General features: G+C 37.0%; 2 protein-coding genes across 12 annotated transcripts; one reads left to right on the top strand and one right to left on the bottom strand.

Moving 5' to 3' along the window:
* On the top strand, positions 1-14,819 carry LOC121873012 (RNA-binding protein 39-like). Of its 8 annotated transcripts, none has more exons than XM_042376261.1 (12): positions 1-87; positions 6,198-6,235; positions 6,954-7,015; positions 9,028-9,070; positions 9,650-9,714; positions 10,067-10,504; positions 10,676-10,874; positions 11,830-12,096; positions 12,499-12,661; positions 12,890-13,058; positions 13,528-13,712; positions 13,886-14,819. In XM_042376261.1, the coding sequence occupies exons 3-12, from the start codon at positions 6,969-6,971 to the stop codon at positions 13,978-13,980; spliced, it is 1,671 nt and encodes a 556-aa protein (XP_042232195.1). In that variant the 5' UTR covers positions 1-87; positions 6,198-6,235; positions 6,954-6,968; the 3' UTR covers positions 13,981-14,819. The 8 variants fall into 8 exon arrangements, with proteins under 8 accessions (XP_042232195.1, XP_042232194.1, XP_042232197.1 ...); XM_042376258.1 differs by having other exon boundaries at positions 2-87; positions 8,729-9,070; XM_042376256.1 differs by having other exon boundaries at positions 2-87; positions 7,679-9,070.
* A 729-nt stretch (positions 14,820-15,548) lies between these two features.
* Positions 15,549-25,869, bottom strand: LOC121873013 (histone acetyltransferase Tip60-like). 4 transcript variants are annotated; one of them, XM_042376264.1, is made up of 12 exons: positions 25,754-25,869; positions 24,278-24,353; positions 23,584-23,652; positions 22,806-22,972; positions 22,430-22,513; positions 19,644-19,895; positions 18,988-19,071; positions 17,911-18,141; positions 17,520-17,613; positions 16,867-17,029; positions 16,242-16,286; positions 15,549-15,941 (listed from the first exon to the last, which is right to left on the bottom strand). In XM_042376264.1, exons 1-12 carry the CDS (start codon positions 25,799-25,801, stop codon positions 15,725-15,727), a joined length of 1,530 nt encoding a protein of 509 aa, XP_042232198.1. In that variant the 5' UTR covers positions 25,802-25,869; the 3' UTR covers positions 15,549-15,724. The 4 variants fall into 4 exon arrangements, with proteins under 4 accessions (XP_042232198.1, XP_042232199.1, XP_042232200.1 ...); XM_042376265.1 differs by having other exon boundaries at positions 24,296-24,353; XM_042376266.1 differs by lacking the exon at positions 16,242-16,286.
* Between the last annotated feature and the right edge of the window lie 416 nt (positions 25,870-26,285).

Here is a 26,285-nt window from a genome sequence, read left to right as displayed (position 1 = left end):
GGGTGGATCAATGTGAGCCCCGTACAACACCTCTCACAGTCTACACTCTCTGCTTCGCCATAAACTCCATCATATCGCCGCAAATGAGTAAGTTATTTATATTTTAATACTCCAGAAAGTTATTTTAATATGCCTGGGTTATATTATAGATGTGTAGGGGTTAATAATTTCTGAAATAAAGGAGAAAAATGGGTTAGTTATGATGTGGCTTCTCTTGGGCTTGTGGCGTAATGGCGAACGTTGTTGGACGCTTTGGGAAGGTTTTTTTTTAATACGTAATTGTGTTTTTTTCCTGTTAAATTCATTGTTATGTGAATGTTTAGTGTTGTGTTATTTGTAGACATGTATCCTTGTTGTGTTAATTTGGTTGATTGGTAGTTAAATATGAAGGAATGATTGATAATGGTATTTTTAAGTCATGGGTGGATATGGGAAAAGACTTCATGGATTTCCTATGGTAGACTTTGTTAGTTCTTGTTACCTCTCTTGTTCATTATCTTTACCAAACTATTTAATGTATCAATGGAAGGTTAAGAAGGGGTAGGTAAGTTATAGGGTTCGGTATAATTGGTTATAAGGAAAAATATAAAACAAGGATGGTGTCATAATTATACGTGGTCAAGCAAACACCAATTATGTTATATCCTTAAAATATTGGTATAATATATATCCTTTAATTCTTATAAAATACTATATTAAATGGCTGATATAAATGTTATTACAGAGAGATGCATAGTTTGTCGATTTTTATTAAGTGAATATGACCCACAATTAAGTCTTGAGTACAATGTATTGTTTATTTTATTTCTAATCACAAATTTATGTATTTGTTTTAATACGTTTAATTTCATTAATTAAACCCATCTCTTATACAGACTCCCAATGGAAAAGAAGATTTAGTTGTCTAGCATCAGCAAGTTGAACCAGTGTGAATATGAGTAATGGTTTTACAGAACGTACTGTAGTGGATATAGCAGCTGTATTGATGAACTGTGTTATTAATGGTTAGGTTAGATTAAGTTAGCTTAGGTTATGTAAGGTTAGTCAGAAAGAAGGCCATGTTAGTAACTATTATTGTCTGCTACTGCGGTTAGGGTCATCTCGTATCCAAGATAATTCGTACCCAAAAAAGTCAACCTGTACCCAAGACAGCTCGTACCCAAGATAACTTACACACAATTCAAGAGATAATCCATACCTATTAGTATATATACCATGCATTTTAGCTTTATCTATGATTACAAAAAAAGGGGTCCGACTAATTACCCAAATGTAGCCGCAATGAAGTCAAATAATGGTCCTACATGAATAAATCGGACTGCCAATCACTTCTCGACTAGTATTTGGTGTCATGAAGTCACAAAAAATTGGTAAACTTAATTTAATCTGAGTTAATAGATCGAGTGCATGTACCTAACCTAACACAACACAACTCGGATTAAATTAAGTTTACCAATTTTTTGTGACTGACACCAAATTATAATCGAGAAGGGATTCACAGCCTGATTTACGCTTGTAGGACCATCATTTGGCTTCATTGCGGCTACATTTGGGTACATTTGGGTAATTAGTCGGACCACAAAAAAGATTATGTAAACCTTGTAAGAAAGTGCAGTGAAATAGGGAAATAAAATGCAGGCTTTAAAATGGTTGCATCTCATTACATAAGTATGTTATTCCGTCACACAAATATTGCACGACAAGTACATATTTCACACTGTGGTTTAGAATAACTTTATTGCAATTTACAGATTTGACGCTAATAGATTTGGCAGTTTCAGTTTATAAACTTGGCGATGTAAACGTTTAAATTGGTCATAAGTCAACAAAATATAGACATGTATAAAAACAGAATGTTTTTCCAGCTCCAGGTTTTTGTAAACAAATCAGTCCGTGTAAAGTATATAATAAGGGCTCCTCTCTGGTACTTCTTCCGGTACAACGAACTTGTTCTACGGAGTGGCTGACATCGTGACATCGTCGGGAATTTCTTCTTCTGACATGTCAACGTCAAGAATGAAATACAGTAGTAATAAGGATATAAAAGAACGAAGAGTGAGAACATTGGCCAACACATATACAGTTAGTTATGTTAGTGAAACTCTGGGTAGATTTGTTTAAAAAGTCACGGAAACAAGACCAGTATGGGTAACGTAACGACTGATTATGTGTCGCCCAATATTCACGCTCTTCCTATTTAGAGAGACCAAGAGCAGATGTATTTACTCTTAATTTGTTAAAGTAAAGCTAAAAAACATTGCTATTCATATATTAAAATCAACCTTGTCCACGTTAAAATTGATATATGTATGTATGTATGTATGTATATATATATATATATATATATATATATATATATATATATATATATATATATATATATATATATATATATATATATATATATATATATATATATATATATTTATATATATATATATATATATATATATATATATATATATATATATATATATATATATATATATATATATATATATATATATATATATATATATATATATATATATATACATATACATATATGCAAGTAAATCACTGTAGGTGCACGTGATCTAGGTATATGCTGATAACCACAAGGAAAGAAGAAAACACGAAGTTCCCAAGCGCTTTCGTGTAATTCACATCTTCAGGGGTGAGTACAGACTAGAGAGAGAAATACAAATCAAGGTGTATATATACAGAGAAGGGTGAGACCAGGTCCACAATGGTCAGGTATTAGGTAATGACCCTACTAATCTTTAAATAGCACACAACAGTTGGTGGTCAGGTCAGATGGTCAGGTGACCCAGCCTTCTCACCTGGTCACAAATCTTCTTAATTACAAAATTGTCCAGCTTGTGCTTGTTGAATGCTTCGGTTGAGGTGTTGATTATATATATATATATATATATATATATATATATATATATATATATATATATATATATATATATATATATATATATATATATATATATATATATATATATATATATATATATATATACACACACACACACACACACACACACACACACACGTGCTCCCCGACTTACGACGGGGTTAGGGACCCAAATCCAGGTCTTAAGTCCGACATAGATAAAAAAAAAGTTAATTAAAAAAAATCTACAATGAAAAACAGTGCAGTAAAAGTAATAAATAATGAGGAATGGATACAGTGTGACTGAGCACTTACCTTTAATGTAGTCAGCTGAATGCACACGGGGCCCCCATAATTTTCTAATTATACATGGAGACTACATTAATTGGATGAAGCAGAGGAGGAGACAGGGCTGGGTGGGTCATCAATGTGCTTTCTTCAGACAGGTTTATGTACTGTGGAAACTTGCTGGTTGAAGGTATTGGATCATCTTGAGGGAGTGAAGAGGCAGCACTGAAGGAGACAGCACTGGGGGACTTCTTAAAATAGATGTCCAATTTAGACTGCACAGTTTGTTTTTTCTTTTCATTATAAATTTCTCTGTAGCAAGCAAGTGCATCTTGGATCATTCTGTCAACTTTGGCATAACGCTCATAATTTTGATCCATGCCATCAAACATTTGCATTCCTTTATTAATTGTAGCAAATGCCTCTGCCATTTGTTTCACTGAAAACTTTTTGGGGGGTGCAGGTTCTTCTTCTACATTTTGTCTCTCTTCTTCCTCTGCAATTTTCTGTGCATCTAGTTCAATAAGATCCTCGTTACTGAGCTCTTCTGCTACACTTTCAACCAACTGTTCAACATCTTCATTATCAATTTCTAACTCCAGCTGTTTACCTAACTCCACTATCTTGTTACTAATATCCGAAATAACTTCATTTTCATTAAATCCTTTGAAACTGTTCACATATCTTTTCAGGATTTTCTTCCATATTCCATTCATGCAATGTTTTGTAACCTGATCCCATGCTGCACTAATGTTCTTTATACATGACAAAACGTTGTACTCCTTCCAAAACTCTCTGAGCTTTGTCTCACCTTCAGTAGCAGCAACAGCCTTAGCGAAGGTCGGACGTAAATAATACGCTTTAAAGGCAGCAATAGCACCTTGATCCATGGGTTGGATGACAGAGGTAGTGTTAGGTGGAATGTAGACTACCTTAACATCAGGGTGCATGTCGTCCAGGTGTGGTGGGTGTCCCGGAGCATTATCCAAAATCAGCAAAATCTTGAATGGAATCCGTTGTTGCAGACAATACTCCTTGGCTCGTGGAATGAACCAATCCTCAAACAGTGCTAAGGTCATCCAGGCTTTCTTATTACTGCGATAAAACACTGGCAGTGTGTGCTTGCTGACATGTTTAAAAGCCCTGGGGTTCTCTGAATGATAGATCATGAAGGGCTTTAGCTTGAAACCAGCAACATTCCCCCCCAACAGAAGTGTAATTCTGTCCTTGAATCCTGGCATTGTTTTCGCCTCTTTGTGGATGTATGTCCGCTCAGGCATGCGCTTCCACAATAATCCAGTCTCATCCTCATTGAATATTTGCTCAGGCAAATAATTCCCTTCCACAATCACTTCATCTAACTCCTCCTTAAAAGCTTCGGCAGCACCAACATCAGCACTAGCTGCCTCTCCACTCACCTTAACATTGTGTAGACTGTAGCATTTTTTAAATCTATCAAACCACCCATGACTTCCTGTAAAGGTTTGATCACATTCATTTCCTGCCTGCTCCTTCAGGCTTTGGAACAGGCTTCTTGCTTTAGCCTGTAAGGTTAGAAGGCTTAAGGGCACACGCTTCGGTATCTGGTCTTCTATCCATCTCACCAATAATTTTTCCATCTCATGAATGGGACCTTGTCTTTTCTTCGAAATTATAGTTCCCTTTATAGGTGTTGATCCTTTCACTACATCACGAATACCTTCCTTGTCCTTCAGAATAGTGGATATGGTCGAGTGTGAGAAACCTAGGTCACGTGAGATTGTTGCAACATTTTTTCCATTCTCATATTGCATTATTATCTTCATTTTCCTCTCAAAAATAATTGCCTGTTTCCTTTTCTTTGGAGTACCACCAGCACTCACACTTTTACGCTTTCCAGTCATAATAAAGTCAATTAAATACAATAATAACGAAAGTTCACAGCGCGATCAGTATTGGATACGATAACCAAACACCAACTAAGCGCTGTACTGAGTGAGTGTACCCACACAGTGACCCAAGCCACGCCACGTTCTCGCCCGGGACGGAAACGTTTCGGTATAGAAAATGTGCGCGTCCTTTGAAAATATTTTTGGTCACGACTGCCGCGGTCGTAAGGTCAGAGCAGGTTGTTAGTACCGATGGACGTAAGTTGAAGCAGTCGTAAGTCGGGGACTACCTGTATATACCACTTTATTCTTCTTTTGTTTATTTATTAAATGCATTCTCTGTTCGCTTTATATCATCTATGGCTTGTACAGTCAGCCAAAGATGCACCGAACCCACCTTGGGTCTCGTGCTCACAATTTTACCTGGCAATAGTTGGTAAAAGAAGGCTGTATGTAAAAATGATTGTGATTGTTGGATCTGTTTTCGGCTGTATCACTGTCAGGATAAATATTAAACAAACCAAAGGCAGCATATTTATTATAATAAACTATTCATTGTTGTTTAAGGTCATGAGAAGTTTCCAAGTGTTCGTATACCCTCTACATGTATTTGTTTAAATAATGAAGAAAATTTGATATGAGAATCTTGTGGCAGCTGTGGTTGTAGTTGAGTTGCCAATTCATTAATATATATTTCTTTACTTACATTACCTTTATCCTCTTCACCACTGATCTGCTCGTTAGCCGCTTGGACGATCGGTCACGTCTCTGTTACACACTGTTGGCAAGTACTAGGCATGCACCGGCTGCTGAATGTACGAACTGTCACGTAAATTGGTTACGAGTTGACGTGTTCTGATTGGTACGATTTGCTTGGGTACGAGTTGTCCAGCACCCATGCTACTGGACCAATAAACGTCTACATTTCACATAGTTATGGCTGCTGTACCTGTATTATATCACAGCTGTAGAAGGTGCTATAAATTGCTTGGGTGATTTTAAAGATACAGTGATCTGAAAAATGAGATTTGTTGTGTATATAAAGGTCAGATTGGCTTCTGTTTGGTATTTGTTATGACACGTGTTTATACATGTGTTAGGGATGGTTACATAATCTTGCCAAAACAAATAAAAACATGTCTGTACTCATGTTTTAGTGGATGGTCGGGAAGTTATGAGGAGATAGCAGAGAGAAGTAAGTGTGATGTAAACCATGTGTAAGCCTTTGTTTTGTTTCACACATATATGTACTTGTTTCACACGACAAAAATTTCCTTATTCTACTAACTTTTACATATTTACAAGGTGGTGGAGGGAGGGGGGGGGGCAGGAGAGGTTGGGACACATGAGGAATCTATCATGTCTTGGGGGTTAACGGCTGCCAGACACGACGTGGTGATGCTGCTTGATCCACTGACAGCCATAGGCCTCTAGTGGCACGGGGGAGCCAAGCACCTCGTGTATATTTCAAATGTATTGTACCAAAAAGTTATTTCCCATTTGAGCTGATCCGGTGACATTGAAGGCTTTTCTCATGTGATGCCAACTGCTGCAATAGGGTTAAATTAACAATGTTGGAATAATTCTGAGTTTAGTTAGTTAGGTGTGGTTAGTTGGGTTGGTTGGTAAGGCCAGCAATTCAGTGAACCATGGGATTGCCTCGGATCAAGTGCCCCTCCCCTTCACCCTCCTCACATGAGCTAGTCCGTTCAGTACCCCCATTGTTGATAACAGTGTATGGTACTGTGCAAGTGTTTCAGTGCCTACGTATAATAAATACATTAGTTTAGTGGTTAATCCACAAATAAAATTAAGAGTACTGTATAGATCATTGCTAGAAATTATTATTACTACATCATTGTTACGACTACTATTATTATTGTTCCTATTATTATTACAGTATTATTTTGCAGAGTCGGAAATGACAGATGACCTTGATGTTGATGCCATGTTGGAAGCCCCATTTAAAAAGGAGGTAAGTGATGTAGATGGTTGCTATCATTCTTTACTTTCAGGTATAATTAACACTGATGATAGAATGATTGAATCTTTACCTCTATTAAAATATAATACTGTAGTATTATTTTTTTAATCTAATGACATATAAAAGTTGATGAATTTACTTCCTTTTGTGAAACTGATTGAAAATAACTGACAAGAATAGTTAAAAGAAGTATTAGTTATAAATAATGTGAAAGACTTCCAGTATCAGATAAGATTGACATACAGTGCTTGTTTTTTGCAGAAACTGTTCGAAGCCATTCTTCATTTACAGAGTGATTTTATGTGACTCAGGTGTATAACATTACTACTGTATAATGAACTTGTGGATGGATGTTGTGTGTGTATTAGTTATATGGAAGTATACCAGTATGGGTGTGAGTGTGTTGGTATATTTATGTATGATCTTGCAGCCTTGTTGAATAATTGTACTGCACTTGTTTCACTTAAGGGAATAACTCACTCTAGTTGGCATACATGTTTGGTATTATTTATTGACTATTAAACAATACTTTACACACTATCTGTAATATATATCTTAATTATTTTTTATTTTTTTCACCAAGGCTGTAAGTTGGTGAGTGTGAATCTGGCGTGTGCTTCGCTGATCTTCTCTCCCCGTTCTCTGTTGTTTTAGATAACCTATTCAGTCACTGTCTCCCACCCTCCATGATAAAACGGTCGTGAGCTCGAATACTGTGCTCCCACCACCGCCAGGTACTGGTAGTCATAAGTTATACCTCTTGTTCAACACCAGACACAATGAAGTGTCATGTGAGCTGTTCACTAATTGACCAAAATACATTGCAGAAACAAGATGGCAGAAACTAAGAGTTTTAACTAGATTCTTCATGGCAAAATGTTTTTCGCTGAGGAGTCGAGTAGAGACTCGAGATGTTGGCCTGTATTTCCTAAATGTATTTGGTGTGGTTAGGAACAGCTATACCTCTGTAAGTCATTGCTAGTATTCTCACTAAAACTTTCATCTTACCTATGGTCTTGCTCAGAAAAAAAGTAGTTTGTAGCAAATATTGTTTTGAGTCACCTTAAGTTAAATACATGTACTGTACATGAGTTTTAAGTAAGATAATTGGATGTTTCTAACTTAGATGAGTCATAGTGGTAGTTAAGCAGCAGTTCCTGAAGTAACTTGATATAGGATACAGTATAAACAGTATACCGAGCCAGTTGGATTATCTCTTATGTAATAAATTACTCTTCAAAGTTTAGGGCACCATAGTTTAAGGTAGGAAGAGAATGTAGCAAGTCTAATGAAGCTCTCATCAGGATATCTTGTGTCTCTCTTTCTTGGATATTGTATATATATCAAACTGTAAGATGATCATGATATCTTGAATAGATGTTTTCCTAGAAATGAAAACCCTAACAAGGATTTCAAGGACATTTCTTTCATAGGCTTGCTGTGTTATCTTTTGTCACTGGCTTTTTTTTCGTGAAATATTCTTTGGAGGGAATTTTTGAAATTGTTTTTAAAGTTTAATTTCCTAAATAGAAGTTAAGAAGTAACTTGTGAATTGCTGAAGTTTCCAAGCAAATGAAGAAATAGTAGTGAACACTGCTGTGCTAACAGAATGGTACCAAAGTGAAAAGAAAAAAAAGTGGTTATTGGTGCAGCTTCAGTGTGTCGGTGGTGGCCTGGTACTGACAACTTGGTATCTCCACTCAGATGCTGGCGCTGGCAAGCTCAGAACACCGAGGGATCTCGCTCGTTACTCACTCCACTCAACACCCACCACCTTAAATTGACCACAATATTTGTTGTTTATGTGTCATGAGGACAGTCAGTAAAACAGGTATAACCTTGAAGAAAATGTTAAGTTCTGCTGTGGTCAGTCTGATCTTATATTCCTCTTTTTTTTTATTATTAATTTTCCTCTTGTGCTGTGACTGGTGCATGTGTTGTATATTGATGCAATATAACTTCACGTGGCGTCAAGGCTCCAGTCTAAAGTTTGCGTTTTGCAGGCGGCCGTGCCTTGGTTGGACCCTACGGCTAGAGAGACATCAGGTACTAGCGGGCTGGAGGATACGGCATTATGTATACTATGTCGGTGCACAGAGCTAGATGGTGCACCGAAAGTGTGAATTTCATTAGGGGTGCACTATATTTAGTGTATCCTTGTGGTTTTGACAGTGACCCAACATGTTTTAGTGTTGGCATCGGTAGTGTGACTGATAAACTTGTATGAAGAATTGTGTGACTGTGAGCCATTAGTGAGTTTACATGTATACCAGGTGGAAGATGAAGTGTGGTATGGTTGATGATGACATGGAAGATCTTGTAGTGCAGACCTTGTTGAGAAACTCTTGGACTTTGTGTCTTTGTAAATGTCCACCAATACATTACCCCCATTACAGGAGTTTCCCTCAAGGTATACTATTACATAATAGCTTTTTTAACCATGTCTGAAATCAGTCTTTATAGCCAAGTTTTATTACTTGGTGGGAGAACGTAATGTTAGGTTTTGATAACTTTGTAGAGAACTAATGCGTGGCTGTTCTGTTTTCTTCTCCCCCACCCTTGCCCTTCTCCCACCACCCACCTGTGGCTGGTGCTGCCGTTACACCGTCTCTTGTGCTCCCCTAGGACGGAGGCAGCTCGTCGGCAGACGCCAAACCAAAGGAAAATGGACACACATCCTCGAAAGACAGGTGAGTGTTTTTTGTTTTATGAAGTGGCGATGTATTCTTTCCTTCTATAGTGGGTTGGTGTTATAGATAAATGAATAATGTTTGCATCAATGTACAGTAATTAATTTTTTAGGTGATTAATGTTATTATTGATGTAATTCCTTGGAGATGAATAATGAATAATATACTGTACTGTAATTAATTCCTGAGGTGAATAATGTTACATCAAAGTAATTAATTCTTGGTGATTATTCTTGGCATTGATGTAATTAATTCTTGGTCATTCATTTTTATTAATACATTTTTAGGCGATTATTGTTAGCATTGGTGTAATTAATTTTTATATCCAGTTCTAATGTTTGTGTATTTTCAGGAAAGACAAAGACAGAGACAAAGATAGAGACAGGGAAAGAGACAGAGATAAGGAGAAAAGAGATAGGGATAGAGACAGAGACAGAGTTAAGGACAAAGATAAGGACAGAGACAGAGACAAAGACAGAGATAGGGACAAGGATAGACGCAGGAGATCACTCAGCAAGTCCCGCGATAAAGACCGCCGAAAGAAAACCAGGAGCAGGTCTAAGGACAAGGACCGCAGGAGGAAGTCACGCTCGCGTTCAAAGGACCGCGACCGCAAGAAAAAATCGCGGTCGCGGTCACGTGACAAGCGGCGTAAGTCACGGTCTAAGGAACGCCGCCGCACCAGGAGCCGAAGCCGCGAGCGACGCCGCAAAAGCCGCAGCCGCGAACGCAGACGGAGCCGTAGTAGGGACCACAGACGCTCCAGGTCCAGGAGCAAGACACCTAAAACGTACGTAATGGAGGATGTTTCTAGTCACTTGGGCGTGGTAGTTGTTGGGTTCATAAAATATTGATGGTGTGTGGCTTGATAAACTTTATTATTTATTTTGTTTACCGTTTTTTATTATTTTATTTATGGTATACAGCTCGTTACTTCATTTTTCTTATTTATATTTTTCAGAGAACTTTCTGTCGAGGAGAGAGATGCTCGAACTGTCTTCTGCATGCAGCTCTCTTCTCGCATCCGGTCACGTGATCTGGAGGACTTCTTCTCCGTCGTGGGGAAGGTCAACGACGTCCGCATCATCACAGACACAAAGACTCGCAGATCAAAGGGAATTGCTTATGTTGAGTTTTGTGATGTAGAATCTGTCCCATTGGTGAGTTCTGGTTCCCCGTCTTGGTGCTTTAGTGAGTCACTGAGACATTGTGTGCTATCATCCTCAGTATTGGCCACCATCTGTGCTATTATCATCACCCTCAGAAGATTAATTATGTCATTGCATCTGTTATTCATGAAAATATTGACTAATTTAAGTGTTAATTTTACATCTTGGGGAATGAATGAATATCCTTAGGTTTGTCCAAGTCTCTGTTAGGCAGTTCAGTATAACATGTTCATGAAGTAGGTTTATTATGATCATAGGAATTAAACATAAAGGCAGTAAACTCTTTTAAAGGAGAATTAGTAATGCTAAAAGGATTTCACTAAAGCAACTTGACTTAAGGTAACGGGTGTATCCTTATTTATTTACTTCACCGATATAAGCTAAGTAGGGATTGATTTTCTCCAAGTGCAAGCTGGTCAAGACTGCTTGTTGTATGGAATGAACAAGCTAACATGCAAATTTACATCAGTTTGTGTTATTTTTTATTGAATTTGACTTGCAAGGTGCAGAGAGACTGCTGATTCATATTTTGAGATTCGTCATGGTGGAAGAGGTTAGACTGTAGGGTAGATAGATGGAAGGCTAGGTCTGTTATCATTATAGACAGTATGGTATCTGTAGTACATTCCCATGATGGTGTTGATGTACTAAGAGGGTGGGAAGTAAGAAATAGGTTAAAATATTGTACAATATGTGAGAGAAGACCACTGAGGGAAGGAAGACACACCAAGAGAGGCCTACATAGGATAGGATGTTATGGACAGGATTATGGGGGATGTTATAAAAGTTAGGTAAATGGATAACAATTGGTGTGTTGGTCCTGCCTCTGCATGGTCTAAAGAGTTTCACTAAATTTTTAATTAAGTATAGTAGCAACTTTTACGTTAGTTACAAATTGCTGTTCAACATCGTGTACTTCATAAGTCAACGTTGGTTTATTTCGCAGGCCTTGGGATTATCGGGTCAGAAGATACTCGGGGTGCCTATCGTGTGCCAGCCAACGCAAGCGGAGAAGAACCGTGCAGCGTCGACAGCGGCCGTACAAGACCAGAAGGCTGCTGCAGGTCCAATGAGACTGTATGTGGGTTCCTTACACTTCAACATCACAGAGGACATGCTCAGAGGCATATTTGAACCCTTTGGGAAGATTGACCACATACAGTTGATAATGGACTCTGAAACAGGAAGATCTAAAGGATACGGGTTCATTACAGTAAGTTATTGAGGCTCCGTTATTGTTCTCTTATTAAGAAATAGACTATTATCATTCCTCTACTACCACAATCAACTGTAATGACCATATTTAAGTAATATTTGTGACCTTGACTCGGTTACCCTCCCTGGCGCGGGCTAACCACCTCGACCCAACCATGACTGTATTACCTGTTGTCTCGTATCATGTAAACCTACTTTTTATCCTGGAATGAAGTCCCCATTGAAGTCAGGTCTTGTAAATAAAAGTGAATGGTATAATATTAGGGAATAGTGAGTCTACCTGATCAGCTAAGAAGGCACTTGTAAATTCTAGATATAGAGTGAGTTCATATGTTGGTATTAACAGTTAACTTATATTTTCATTGATGCTTCAATTGAATTAAAAAATTTCTGTTTTCAGTTCCATAATTCTGATGATGCTAAAAAGGCATTAGAACAGTTGAATGGGTTTGAGTTAGCTGGACGACCTATGAAGGTGAACCACGTCACAGAACGCTCAGAAACACAGCAGGGAACTTCCCTTCTTGATTCAGATGAAATGGAGAGGGCGGGCATTGATTTGGGTACGTACGAGTTTGATGTATTGTTTTTAATGTTTTCAGTTCTTGTATTTATATCCATGAATATTATTCCTCCAGTAAACACAGTTGAAGTAATTTTATTTTATCTAGTACTTATTGAGTCAATTATCTTGGGTATAAAATAAAATAGGTAAAAAAAACAGAAGGGAATAGGAAGATGATAAAATGGTGAAGTTTTATCTTGAAGTGTGCACTGTACTGTATCTACAGGTGCAACAGGACGGCTTCAGCTGATGGCCAAGTTGGCTGAAGGCACAGGTCTCCAGCTCCCTGCAGCAGCTGCAAATGCATTACACATGCCCGCCCAACCCCAACAACAACCAGCACCACCCATTGCAACTCAGTGTTTTCTCCTCTCCAACATGTTTGATCCTTCTACGTGAGTAACTGCAGTTTGTGTTGGTCTAAATGTATAATATAATCCTTTCATATACAATATAATTGGGCCTATGTAGACTCCAAAAATAACATTACCAGTCGTTGTTAACTTACCTCTTATGTGTATGTCCAATTTTCCTTTTCCTTTTTTGTCATAAAGGTGAAAATCATAGCAGAACACATGTTAGGGTAGTAAGGGTGATTGGAGAGTCTTTATGTTTAACTTAGCCAATGTGCAGAATGGTTCATGAGAGTGAAATGAAAACTTTACCTACAGTTGAAAGTTTATAAAAGACAGTCAGTTCTTGTTTTCAATACAATTTAAATGGCATAAAAGTTTGAGCATTTCTCTTACTGCACAAATAGACAAAAATAATCTTTAAAGAACACAAAACTTATAAGCCTCCACACTGTGTCGATTATTCTTTAAGTTAATGGCATTTAAGTAATTTCTTTATTTTATGTTACAGAGAATCTAATCCTAATTGGGCAGATGAAATTCGAGATGATGTTTTAGAGGAGTGCAACAAACATGGTGGTGTGTTGCACATCTTTGTGGACCGACAGTCTGCTCAAGGTAACGTCTATGTCAAGTGCCCAACCATAGCAACAGCAGCTGCTTCGGTCAATGCACTTCATGGACGTTGGTTTGCTGGTAAGTCCTATCTACATAATTCTCATTCCTGTTCTTGATTTTGTAGCATTTATGTGAACTGTAGATCAATTCTAATATAACTTCAGTGTGTATATTGCAATGTGTGAATGACAGTGCTTTAAATATCTATGCTTCTGTTGCACGATGGTAATTTTTTGTCTCCGCCCCAACAGGCAAGATGATAACTGCAGCGTACGTGCCAGTCATGAGTTACCATTCCCTTTTCCCAGAAGCCATGACGGCAACCCAGCTGGTCTATCCTCGATGAACCGGTGACTAGACCCAAACTTCACTCCATTAGTTTTTGTCATTCATTTGTTATTCACCATTTTTGTGGCGAGTTATTTTTCATCATCTCGCATTTACCGAGAAACTTTTGTTCCTTTTATTTCACGGTACCTGTTGTAAGTAATCCAGGGATGGATTTTTTCTCTATTATTCCTGGTACCTCGTGATGTATGTAGACCAGATGGCTTCATATTTTCTCATGCTGGTTATGTTCTCAGCACCAAGAGAGCTAGTTTTTTATAATACAAAAAATAATGGATAATAGTGGTTGGTTTGTTTTTTTTAGAGAGGTTTTCTTAGTATTAGAATTACCAATTGGACGAAGGCATCAGAAGTGACAGTTTGAGTACAGTGTATTAACTCGGGGGAGAAATATAATTGTGGGGTATTTATGAAGTGTGACGATGGGTATTTTTTTTACTAAACATATTCCTTCCTCATATTGAGTGGCAGATAGTTAAGAATATATTATTAAAAAAAAATGTACCAATAGATTTTCCTTAAGCAGAGTTTTGCATATGAAATTTTGTGATTGTTTAAGTAGCAGAGGGGCTGACCAAAGATGTGAGCTCATTTTAAACTGGAGATATTCCTCATTTTGAGTCATTAGTCAACACAATGCTATTTTTTCAAGTGAACTGAATGTACAATGTTGGAAATAAGAGGGATTTATATGGGGCATATTACACAGTTTAATGTGAAAAAGTCTGTATGGAGTGTGTAAATATATATGTATAGATGGGTATACAGAATCTGAATCCCTTGCACTCTCAAGTCATTTTGTGCTTGTAAAATAAACAATAAAATAACTACTACTAACTTGACTTTCTTTTCTTGTATTTAACATTAGCTATAAGGAGTTATAATTGTTACCTCTTAATTCTTCAGTGACTTCCTACTGTTCAGAGGCTGGAAGCAAGAGTAATGAACACTTCATCTCACTTAACGTTGTGCATTTTTTAAAGGTGTTAGTCTCCTCATCCTGGAAGCAGCTCAACTCATTATACAGAGGGGAGGGATTGCCTAAAGATCAGACACCAGCTTATTTCACTATGATTAAACACCTTAAAATCCTACCTACCAGAGGTGTGTAATCATCAGGTGATCTAAGGATAGTATTGAGTGGCTATAATATCATGAGGTGGATGAGAAAGAATGCAAGAGTCGGCATGAGACACCTTACCACTTAAGACCATTTTTTAAGCTTGTGTAAGTTAGTCGTGAATACTGGACAGTGAATTACTCGAGTACATTCACCACTCCCCGTGAACCCGAAGCAGTAGACCAATACATTATTCTACTCATGGGGCTGAATTTCTGGGTTCGTGGACATTACCTGAAGGCATGGTGTCCCGGTTGGCACCTGACGACGAAGTTTTACGGTCGGCCGCCGTTCCTATCACGAGTTAAATCTCCACCATGAAGCTTTAACTTATGTGGGCACTGAACCTTTGATGTGACATTAGAGACTGGAAACTGGCTATAAAAACAGCTTGACCAGTTGAGCTAAAACATATATCATTTCTTCTTGGGTAATAAATATCTAGATTAAGTCCTTTTTCATATATTTGTATAAAATGTACATCAGTTTCACTGATGAATAATTATATATACTGTACATAGTGCATTAAATAAAATTGTATATATAAATATAATAAGTATGTGTATTACATACGGGAATATGTACATATTTCACGTTAACGTATTTCCTACAACTAAATATTTCACCACTTGCCTCTCTTTGCCCAGTCTTTGGGCGTCCAGTGCAAATATTTAGAGTCGATTCTAATTTTTCTCTTCTCCATAATTTTTTTATGACTATCGACCAGATCTTTATTTAACGTCAGGATGTACTGTCCACGGTAGTAGTTAATTAATTCTAAGTTGGTGAGTGTCGATATAACGTCTTCCTTCTTGATGCTCGTCTGTTCACAGATTTCACTGAAAACATGAAAATATACTCATAATTAATAATTGGTTAATAATAAGCTTTTAAAGATTTACTTCCATTAATATTACCTTGTCAGCAACAATGACATCTTACTTGGTAATGCACCAAAATCTTTACTTCACTATTTAGAAAAATCTGGACATGATAATGACAATCATTACTTATTGCTGCTTAAGTTAACCCCTGTACTTAAGCTACCCATAACTTGATCAAACCTGATCCTAATTTACCTGTACTTGGGTAGTACAGTACAGGTGCTCCTCTACTTATGAACAAGTTATAGTACGTACCCGAGGCTTGTTCCCAAGTCCGATTTTTCGTTAGTAGAGGAGCACCTGTAGTTAATAATAAAAAGAAATGGTAATGTATAAATTTTTGCACAATCTTTAAATACTATGCTACATATTTCCTTCTCTCCTGTAAACTTTTGGCTTCATTCAAATTTCTCCTCAAATATTTGTTAAAATCTTTACACTTGCATTTCCTCATCATCTTAAAGTGTCTAGTCAACCACAAAAAGTCCCGTTGACTCTTCCGCTGCTCCACAAACTCAGAGATTCAGACTCGTGAACCCAGAGCAAAAGAGACATGCGTTCATTAGTCTATTTATAAATGCTTCGGATTCACGAGTCTGAATCTTGGGGTTTGTGGCTCAGGAGAGGCAACAGGTCTTGTGTGTGACTACAGTATATTTCACATTATAACAATATGTACAGGTAACAAATGAGGTATTTACTCACTCATGCCAGAAGAGTAATACAAACAATAAAAAAAAAATTAGCTAAAAATCAGATCACCAGAAAAATATCCACCCCAGCTTATTTCACCTCGAGATTTACCACCCAGAGATTAATCTTCAGGTGAAATAACTGGGATGGAGATTTTTTTCAGGTGATGAAAGAAAAAAAATCTTACTTGATTGTCAGCTGAGGTTTTTCTTGTCCTTCTTGAGGTTTCAGTGCTATAAGTATTTCCAGAATGGTTTGTTTCCAGTAAGATCTATACGACAACAGCCCCAAGTCACTGAGTGGCTTCTCGGGTGATCCGGTCTTGCCTTCAAATTTTGAAAGTTCGTAACCTGCACAAAAATAATTATATACAATAAATCTTAAAGACTTAATTATCACCACTATAAATAAATTTGAATTTTGTCTATGGTAATCAAAACCTACACAAGTTATGTTACATGATAATCAGTTGTCTATTTACAAAGAATTAATATTGCATGAATTAGTACCTGTATAGCCAATATGGACCATCCCTAAACTACACAACGATTATAACAACAAGGAAGCAACACCGAGTCAAGAACCTCCAATAATACACTTTTTAAACCAAATTATAAATGTATGTTACTTAATCTAGGGAGAGTTACTGAGTGGAGACCATGTTGGAAACAGAAGGGTGGAAGAGGTCACACATCTGTCTCAACTCCCAGTCAAGGGTCTTATAATAAAGTAAGAGTGACAACTATTTATCTACACACACTCAACCCTATATAAGACATACTCAACTCTTAACACACACTACTAATCACAAGACACTCACACACTTTACAAGACACTTACTGAATTCAATGAGAAGTTTACCATAACCTTTGCGTTGGTAAGGCGGTAGAGTCAATATACACGCCACGTTGTAATCCTCGGACGATTCCTTCTCCTGTAAAAATACGGTATGACGTACAGCAGTTATAGTGAAGTAATATTTGTTTAAGCTCACAAGGCAAAGCTATGAGGGAAACAGGTAAAACGGGAATACAATATTAACCTGAAGACAGTATTATGAAGAGAGTCTGAGCTAAATAGTGAGGTGGAAAGGGAATATTGACCTCAAGGGAATAAATATTATGAGGAGAGATGAGGGAAACAGTGAGGTGGAAAGAAATATGAGATAAGATATACTGTAGTTACAAGAGCACCAGTGTAAAAGATCAATATCAGTGACTCCCTCCCTTACCTTAGAGAAGTAACCAACTATGTGGTAGCCCCGGGCGTCGTATTCGGTCATCACGTAGAAGAGGAAAGGATCGGTGTCGTAGTATAACGTCTTGTGATCTAAAAACAGCTTGGCTAAAAGGCACAAATTCTGTGCGTATAATTTATTTTTTCGGCCGTCAAGCTCAAAAAATGATACAGAGCCCTTACGGTAAATTTCGTTGCCTGGTGGATGCTTGAAGGGACATTTTTGCTGGGGAAAAAATAAATAAATAGACAAACAAAAGGATTAAAAAATATACATGAAATACAAAAACTATCACCTAACCTAACACTATGAATGCATTAATCTTACAAGACTTTTAACAACAATAATACTAAGTGCATTTTCAATTTTATCTCGTCTTACAAATATAACTTACATGACTATCATTCCTAATTATACTGTGACAATTGGGATATTTAAATCATTATGTAAACTTTAACTCAAATCCTTATCTAGTCATCATTAAGCTGTGTTAGTTAAGGAATTCCAAGCCATCCTTTCAAGGGAGGACTTTGGTTCACAGTATAGCAATGACATTACAAGAGTCATTTAGTTCACAGTAAACATCGACTCACTTGTATTTTACATGTACTGTATTAATATTCAATCATGTCTGTGGCTTCCTCCTCGTATGTAAAACTAATGTTGAATTAATGTTTATACTGTACTTGAGAAAATCATTTTAATTTATTGCTTATATGATAAATTTGACAAGAACTCATTGCAGATAAGTTTACACCTCCGACTTTTGTGCAGAGAGGAGGTCAATCTCTGGTATCTTTTAATGACAGGCATACTGGTGTAAATATTAAACTTGTTACATGCACGACGACCTTAGTGATTGTTGAGAAGTAATACCATAATAACATCAACTGAGATAACATTCAGCAATTATTACCTATAACTACTACTTCCCCTCAAGGACAAATTATTTTTCATTTTTTAGGCCTTATTAAAAAATTATAAAATATGAAAGAAACAAATGTTCTCCCTAAGTACTTGAGATAGACGGACACAGGACACACAAAGGTAATAAACTCTACAATAACTCACAAGGTGTCTCTCTAAGCACTTCCGACTCTTCCGATATTTCAGGCAGAATTCACAGATGTAGATACAGTCCAGGTTGGTGATTTCCTGAGCAAACGGATAGAGAGTCACGTGTTAATACCTGGAGAAACTATGGTACATTAATAATAGGTAACTTATCGTTTCCCGTATTGTATAATTATTTACTACCGAGATGGTGGACTTTGGAGAGAAATAATCCATAGCATAATCCTGACCACCAAATTGATGATGATTCACAAATTAGCTTCCCTTACATATCTACTAATGATTACACATAAGAAACTATCCCAATTAACTATGACAGTACAATACAAACTTTCCTGTACAGTACTGTATTTGGAACAATATTTCAGAGATGTAACAATATATACAGTACTGTATATATCATGGCTGCTTATTAAATTATTTATGTTGGTATAAAATATTTCTCTCCTCATGAACACTTGTGGCAGGGAGGATAAGAAAGAGAGAGGCATAATTCACTCAGTATGACAACCAACCAGAGACACACAGATTCAATCCCTTGGTCATAAAGAACTGTTTGGGTGTCATATGCAGTGTTTTGACCTGAACTCATTATGTGTCACTTTTATATGGATGCAATATCTTTTAGACATACCGTACAGTATATATTTTACCTGTGGATAAGGGGAAAAATACCACGGTTTTATTCGATATTTCCCCAGCTCGATCATCTTCATGTTCTTGATGCGGGTTATGGCATGGTCGTCGGAGTGGGTGGCGAGGGAGCCCGTCTGTCTCGGTAGGCTCTGTTGTTGTGTTAGTAACGGAGGGATCTCGATGTCTCCCAGCCCCCCGATGGAACTTCCAATGGAACTTCCGATGGATGGTCTTCGCACTTCCTCCTCCTGTGCGGGCGGCGACTTGCTCTACAGAAATTAATTGGAATAAATGTATACCTTCCAGAGGTGGCCGGACTAGTAGAGAATGATATAACTAGAGCCGTGACTGGTGGCTCACTCTTATACAGTAATACGTACATGTCAGACCTTGGAAAATAACGTACTAAGACACACAGATCTATAACGTGCATGGAACACGACTACTGTAATTACCCTTCTTGGTTTTATGATGCTACATTTTTCTCTCTTTAAAACTAGTCACACCAAACTTTATTTATAAATGATATTTATTTATTTACAGGATAATTAATACTTGTGATATACTGAACTCATAAGATACCTGTACATGGGTCTTGTGATATACTGAACTATGATACAAAACAACCAAATTTTAACACAACAAGAAATAAAGGATATGAAACTCAAGTGTGTTTTGTTGGAGAAGACAAGGCAGGATAATGTGTGTTGGAGATATGTGGAGTTACCGGTCACCATTACCAGTGATGGACGATGGTTAGGTAACGACAATATGAGAGACATCTTTTACGATCTTCAAGTCCTTACAACTATTCAATTATACGTGACAACGAAACCAATGAGAGTTTTAATAAAGTGATAAAATTAGCTTGAATTGACACACACTAAAGGTTGCCCTTTGTGTAATGAGGATGGCTGGCCTAAGGGCTAGCTAGGTTAGGTTAGGTGCATGACCCAGTGTCAAGGAATAGTTCGAGAAGACCGCACAACTCGCCAACTGCACTGGCTAACCATTACCCCAGAACACAACCCGCAAATCGATTAACATCAAGGTTCCCAATTACTGCTGGGTAGACAGAGGCATATGATGCAAAGAAACTTGCCCATAGTTTCACCCTGCCTGGGGATTGAACCCGGGTCTGCTTGCTTGCAAGGCGAGCATGCTGACCATCACACCATATACACACACAGACATCTCTAACAGTACAATAAGACTGACAGGCATATACAAACTTAAATGAGTTCTTATCAGTAAATATATAGAAAATGTTGTACTGTAGTAAATTAAAACTTGCTAACACGTGATCTTGAGTGACAGACACATCAATCCCGGATTTCATTGGCTACAAGTAAACAGCCGAGTCCAACCTCTGGCTCTGATACACTCCTCAATGGCAATGACACAATGGCAAGAAGCACATCATTACCAAAAGCAATGAGAGATTTCAAACCCATAGAAACAACACTGAATTCTGATACTGTACACACATATACTGTATAATGATAACAACACACTGTACACACACACACATAATGATACCACAAGAAGAGACTCAGGAATGACAGTACCACGACACAAGACCATAAACAAACACATGGACACTTAACGACCATACAGTACACACATACGCAAACTGCACACACAAATGAAGTATGTCCACTGATGCATAAAACAGCTCAATACCTTTTAAAAATGTAACATAAATGAAAGCCAACTGAAACAAAGTGCACTGATTGTTGATACGTTTCATTCGCGGACTAAAATTCAATATGTCAAAATTTTCACGGCTTAAATTTATTTTAATGTGTAAAGCCAAAGTTGAATGTTGTTGCTTAATGTTTGTAGTTGTTGTGATGAATGAAAGAAAATAAGAGAGATGTGAGAGTAAGGTGAAGACATAGAAGAGGAAGACTTAGAAGGATGCAACAGGAAACAAAATAGAATGAAAAAAAATGGATGAAATAAGGAAGGAAGGAGACTGACTGGGTGAACATCAAACAAGACAACCCTTGACTGTCATGTTCTCGATGATGATGATGGAGATGACAAGTACAATGGATGTTTTAAGGTATGAGAGAGACAGTGAGGGAATGAGTGCACTTGAGGGACGACATCTCATTGGGGAGAGGTAGAGAGGGGAAGGGGAGACTGGTAAGGTTGTGTTATGAGGGGATTGTTATCAGATGTTATTTTTTATTATGTACAACAGCACAGGTTAATAAGACCTTTAGGTTATTCATTACAGAAGAATGTTGAGTGAATAACATTATTATTACCCAAGCCAAGGAACATTCTAAGACCCAGAGATGGAGTTTTGTGCAGCAGCTGAGAGTAACAAAGCCGAATAAAAGATTAATTTAAACACACAAATACAAGAAGGTTAATTAAGACTAGGCTCAAGGGGAGGAGGGACTATGCAGTACAGGGGGGTTGACAACGGCCAGAGATTGCATGGAACATTACACATGAGGAAGAATAAAGAAGAGTTGCAACAATACATAGAGAGGACTCTGCATCACTGTTGACTTGTGATGTATTCTTACAGGAAACTCTCATAATGTGTTGAGTCAGTACAATACACAGTGAGGTGTTGTCTATTACTGAACTGGTCATCAGGAGCTTCAGTGTACAGCACAGGTACTGTACTTTACTTTATGTGAGGGAAAGGATGATATTTTTGTGTTTAAGTGTAATCTCACTACAGTATAAGACCAAGTGTGTTGGTATAGGGTGACACAAGACATGTTTTACTACACAGTTGAGTGAGGGAAGTGTTGTATCACCCACCCACTTGGTGTCTTACCTCACTGTGATCCAACTTCCTCTTTCTGTTCTTCTGCTGTTTTTGCTGCAAGGCAGCTAACACTGACGGGCCTGTGATTGGGTCCTGAACCACGGCAGAGAATTTACCTCTTTAGTAAATCATTAGGGCATGTACTCATTACACCAACACCACACTACTTAATTTCAATGTAACAAGCATGCATTTATTTTGTTGCATACATAAAATATATTGAAATTCCAATATCTAGACTATTTACACATAATTCAAAGTCACCTACTTTGTTACATTAACAATTGCCAAGAGCATAACAATTAAATACTGTACAGTATACGGATAAGCAACATTATGACCAACAACGGTACACGTCATGCCGAGTATAAACGACGGTTCTCACAGGTGTCAATCCCGGCGAGGACGGGCGGGAGTTGGTGGCACCGGTGAGAGTCTTCTTAGGCGTGTTGAGGCCGGTGGTGGCGGCCGAGGCCAAGTCCCGACGAGGGTACTGGATCTTCCTCGTGTCTAAACGATCTTCTTCCACCCACTCATCCAGACGTTTATTGTCTGGTGATAAAAACATAACATTACATAAACACAACAACAGGAGGCACATGCAGTATATAACACCGTCGTCCCTCCTGTAGGATCTGAACCCAACCCTGCCAGGGTGGTGGTTGAGGTACCTCACACAGTACCATGGATGGTTAAGTAAATCTGACCTTATGACAAGAAACTGACACTTCTCAAGTATTTAAGTGTCTATAGAAGTTATCAATGTTGTGAGAGTGATGGGCACGACACTGTAACCTTCCTTTTAGCTGTACATAATGACTTAATTCCAGTTTGACTTACTAGTGCTGCACTGCCTTGTAATAGAGTCAGGTTCAAATGATGTATTTTAGTTACTTGTGGTACAGTATAGTAGCAATGGCCTCACTTACCACTGCGAAATGTGTGAGTTAGAAATAATGATGCCAAGTTCACATAGATGGTAGAAAGGAAAAAAATCACAAAAAATAAAGTATGAAAACTGTACCACCATTAAAAGGTACTGTACCACAACTTAAAGCTAATCTTAACATAATACAGGTACAGTACTACAGTCACCCCTAAAACAATGAATGACAATCACTTACATACAAGATACAACACAAAATGAACACTTCCATACTTACAATCAATATAGTGAACATAAAACTGCTTCTTGCTGTCTGAGTCCTTGATGCTGATGATCTCTGCCAGAGCTGTGAGAGAGAGCGATTAATCATCCCATAACACACGACCGTCGGCTATATTTACCATTATATTCCAAGATTATTTTCAATTGTTCTGTATAAACTATTGTTATTATATTTCATGAGTATATTTAATTATTTTGCACACACTATTGAGAAGTATATTATCATTATATTTCATGAGTGTATATACATAATTCTGAAAAGAATATTATTATCAATATATTTCACAATATTTCATTCATTTGTATTACCAAAAATATATATACTCTATATATAAAAACGTCAAGATAATGTAGTGAATTAAGTGTGCATTCCAACTATGGATATACTCAAAGTCTTTAACCAAACAGGGTGGAAAAGTAACTTAAAAAGTGTATTATTCTATAGTAGTAGTACAGTACAGTAGTTATCATTAAAACATGACTAACAGTACTGTACACTTTATGTATGAAAACTGATGTATTACTGTACTATCAAGTGTATTGTTAAGTGTATACTCTACTACTCTCTATGTACTAATAGTGCCCTGAGGAATAAGTTGATCCAGGTGGAAGTACACTTATATCAGGATAAAACAACAACAAATAACAAAACATAAAATTAAACAAAACAATAAGGGTTGTAATCCTACTTGAACATCCTGACTTACGCCAGTCATCTCCGTTGTTCATTAGGACTGGCAGGCGGCATCCTTCCGTCACGCTGGACTGGGGACAAACATAAGATTGTGTGAGTGACCGGGTGTAAGAGCTTCATGTGTAGTACTGACACAATGTTTAGTATCTCTAGTTGATTTGACCTTAAGATGAGAGAGAGAGAAATAATAAAAAATTTAAAGCTTTGAGAATCTAACCTAAAATAGGTACCGATATAAAAAAAAATCTTGGTAATTTATGAGAACACCTCTACAACCAGAAGGTGTTTGAATTCGTTAAATTTTCCCACAGATGTTCTTATCATTACAGTAAGTACTTTAAAATAGGAAGCATAATGTGTTGTCTAATGGTAGACCCTGCTGCCATATGTGACCAAGTCCCAGGTTGCTGATCTGACTTTCTGCCTCATTTACACACAATTGCAGGGTCTCAATTGTTTCTCTTACTTTGGCAATACAACATACATATGTGTACCCGTATATCGTTTCTTATTATTGATTTTTTAATTTTTTTTAATTTATGGTCTATTATTATTATTATTATTATATTTCATCATTATTATTATATTTTCGCCCCCAGGCCCTGACGTAGGTCATTGACCTGTGCCTTGGTGGGCTAATCCTGTAAAAAAAAAAAAAAAAAAAATTATAAATATTTTTTTTTCTCTATCTATGATCATAAATCACCTGTGGTGTGCAAGAAACGAAAATGAGGGAAATTGCAGGGTAAAACACGGTGAAAACTGATCACATGACACTATAAAGATCTCTCTATGTGCTTTGTACGCAAAGAAATTAATTATTTCTTGTAAATACTCCTCCGAAAAATCAGCCACTGTTAGTGCACGTCATCGTCACCTCAGTTTGTTAACAGCCGACCCGCTTGGTTCGAACGTACTCTTATTAAAACAATAAAATAAATGCTAAGATAGGTTAAGTTAGGTAGGTTTCTTTGGTTGATTAGGTCAGGTTCTATTAGGTTCTAGCAAATAACGCCTCTTTAAAAATACTTATTATAAATATAAGAACATCTGTGGAAAAATAAATAAACTCGAACAACTTCTGGTAGTAGAGAAGTTCTCAGACATTACCTAAATATGTTATAATACTACAAATATATTATTTTAGGTTAGATATTCTCAAAGTTTAGGTTAGGAAAGGTTAGACAAATAAATAGGCAGATAGACAAATACATACCACTATACTGAATATAGAGAGAAATATAAAGTTAGACACTAATATAGACAATGAGATATATACTCATTAAATAATCAAATATTATATATAAAAACCTTAAATCAACACAACTAGATGTAAACAAGTCAAAAGAAAATAAAACAATATAAATCATAACAATGTTTACTACCCCGAGGCTGTCATGTCACCTCTTTACACCTTCCTCTCTATCTCTCACACCTTGTAACACCACCTAAAAGAGTCCCTTCAACTTACAATAGAATCCAGTATAGCGGAATTGGAATCTTCAGACATTTTCTTCATTAAATTTCAAACTGTAAACAAAACAACTCGGGACAAGGTGAGGTGAGGCCGCCACTTGCACTGACCATCTTACCTCAACTACCACGATCATGACGCCAACTCCTATTTATGGCGTTACATTTAATAATTTGTCTTATATATAATCAATAATATATAAAAATTTGTTATAAATTAATTAAAGTTAATTTTCGATAAGTTTTGTAGGTTGTAAATACATATGAAATATATATTTAAGTGTTTTCAACCTTGGTGTTAATTTAACATTAAATATTCTGCAGCCATGGGTGGAGGCAGCGGATACGAGCTTAAAATTGGAATAAACATAAATAAATGAAACAAAGTAAAAGGAAAAAAGTTAAATTAAACTTACACATATTTATTTTATACATAAATAACTATCAAAGTAGAGTTTATATACCCAGTGCAGCCAAAACACTTAAGAACCCACAGAGTGTAAAGATGAAGAAATACTACAATTAGCAGA

The sequence above is a fragment of the Homarus americanus genome, unplaced genomic scaffold, assembly GCF_018991925.1.
Source record: "Homarus americanus isolate GMGI-L3 unplaced genomic scaffold, GMGI_Hamer_2.0 scaffold11022, whole genome shotgun sequence".
Classification (NCBI taxonomy): Eukaryota; Metazoa; Arthropoda; class Malacostraca; order Decapoda; family Nephropidae; genus Homarus; species Homarus americanus.
This window is presented reverse-complemented; position numbering and strand designations above follow the sequence as displayed.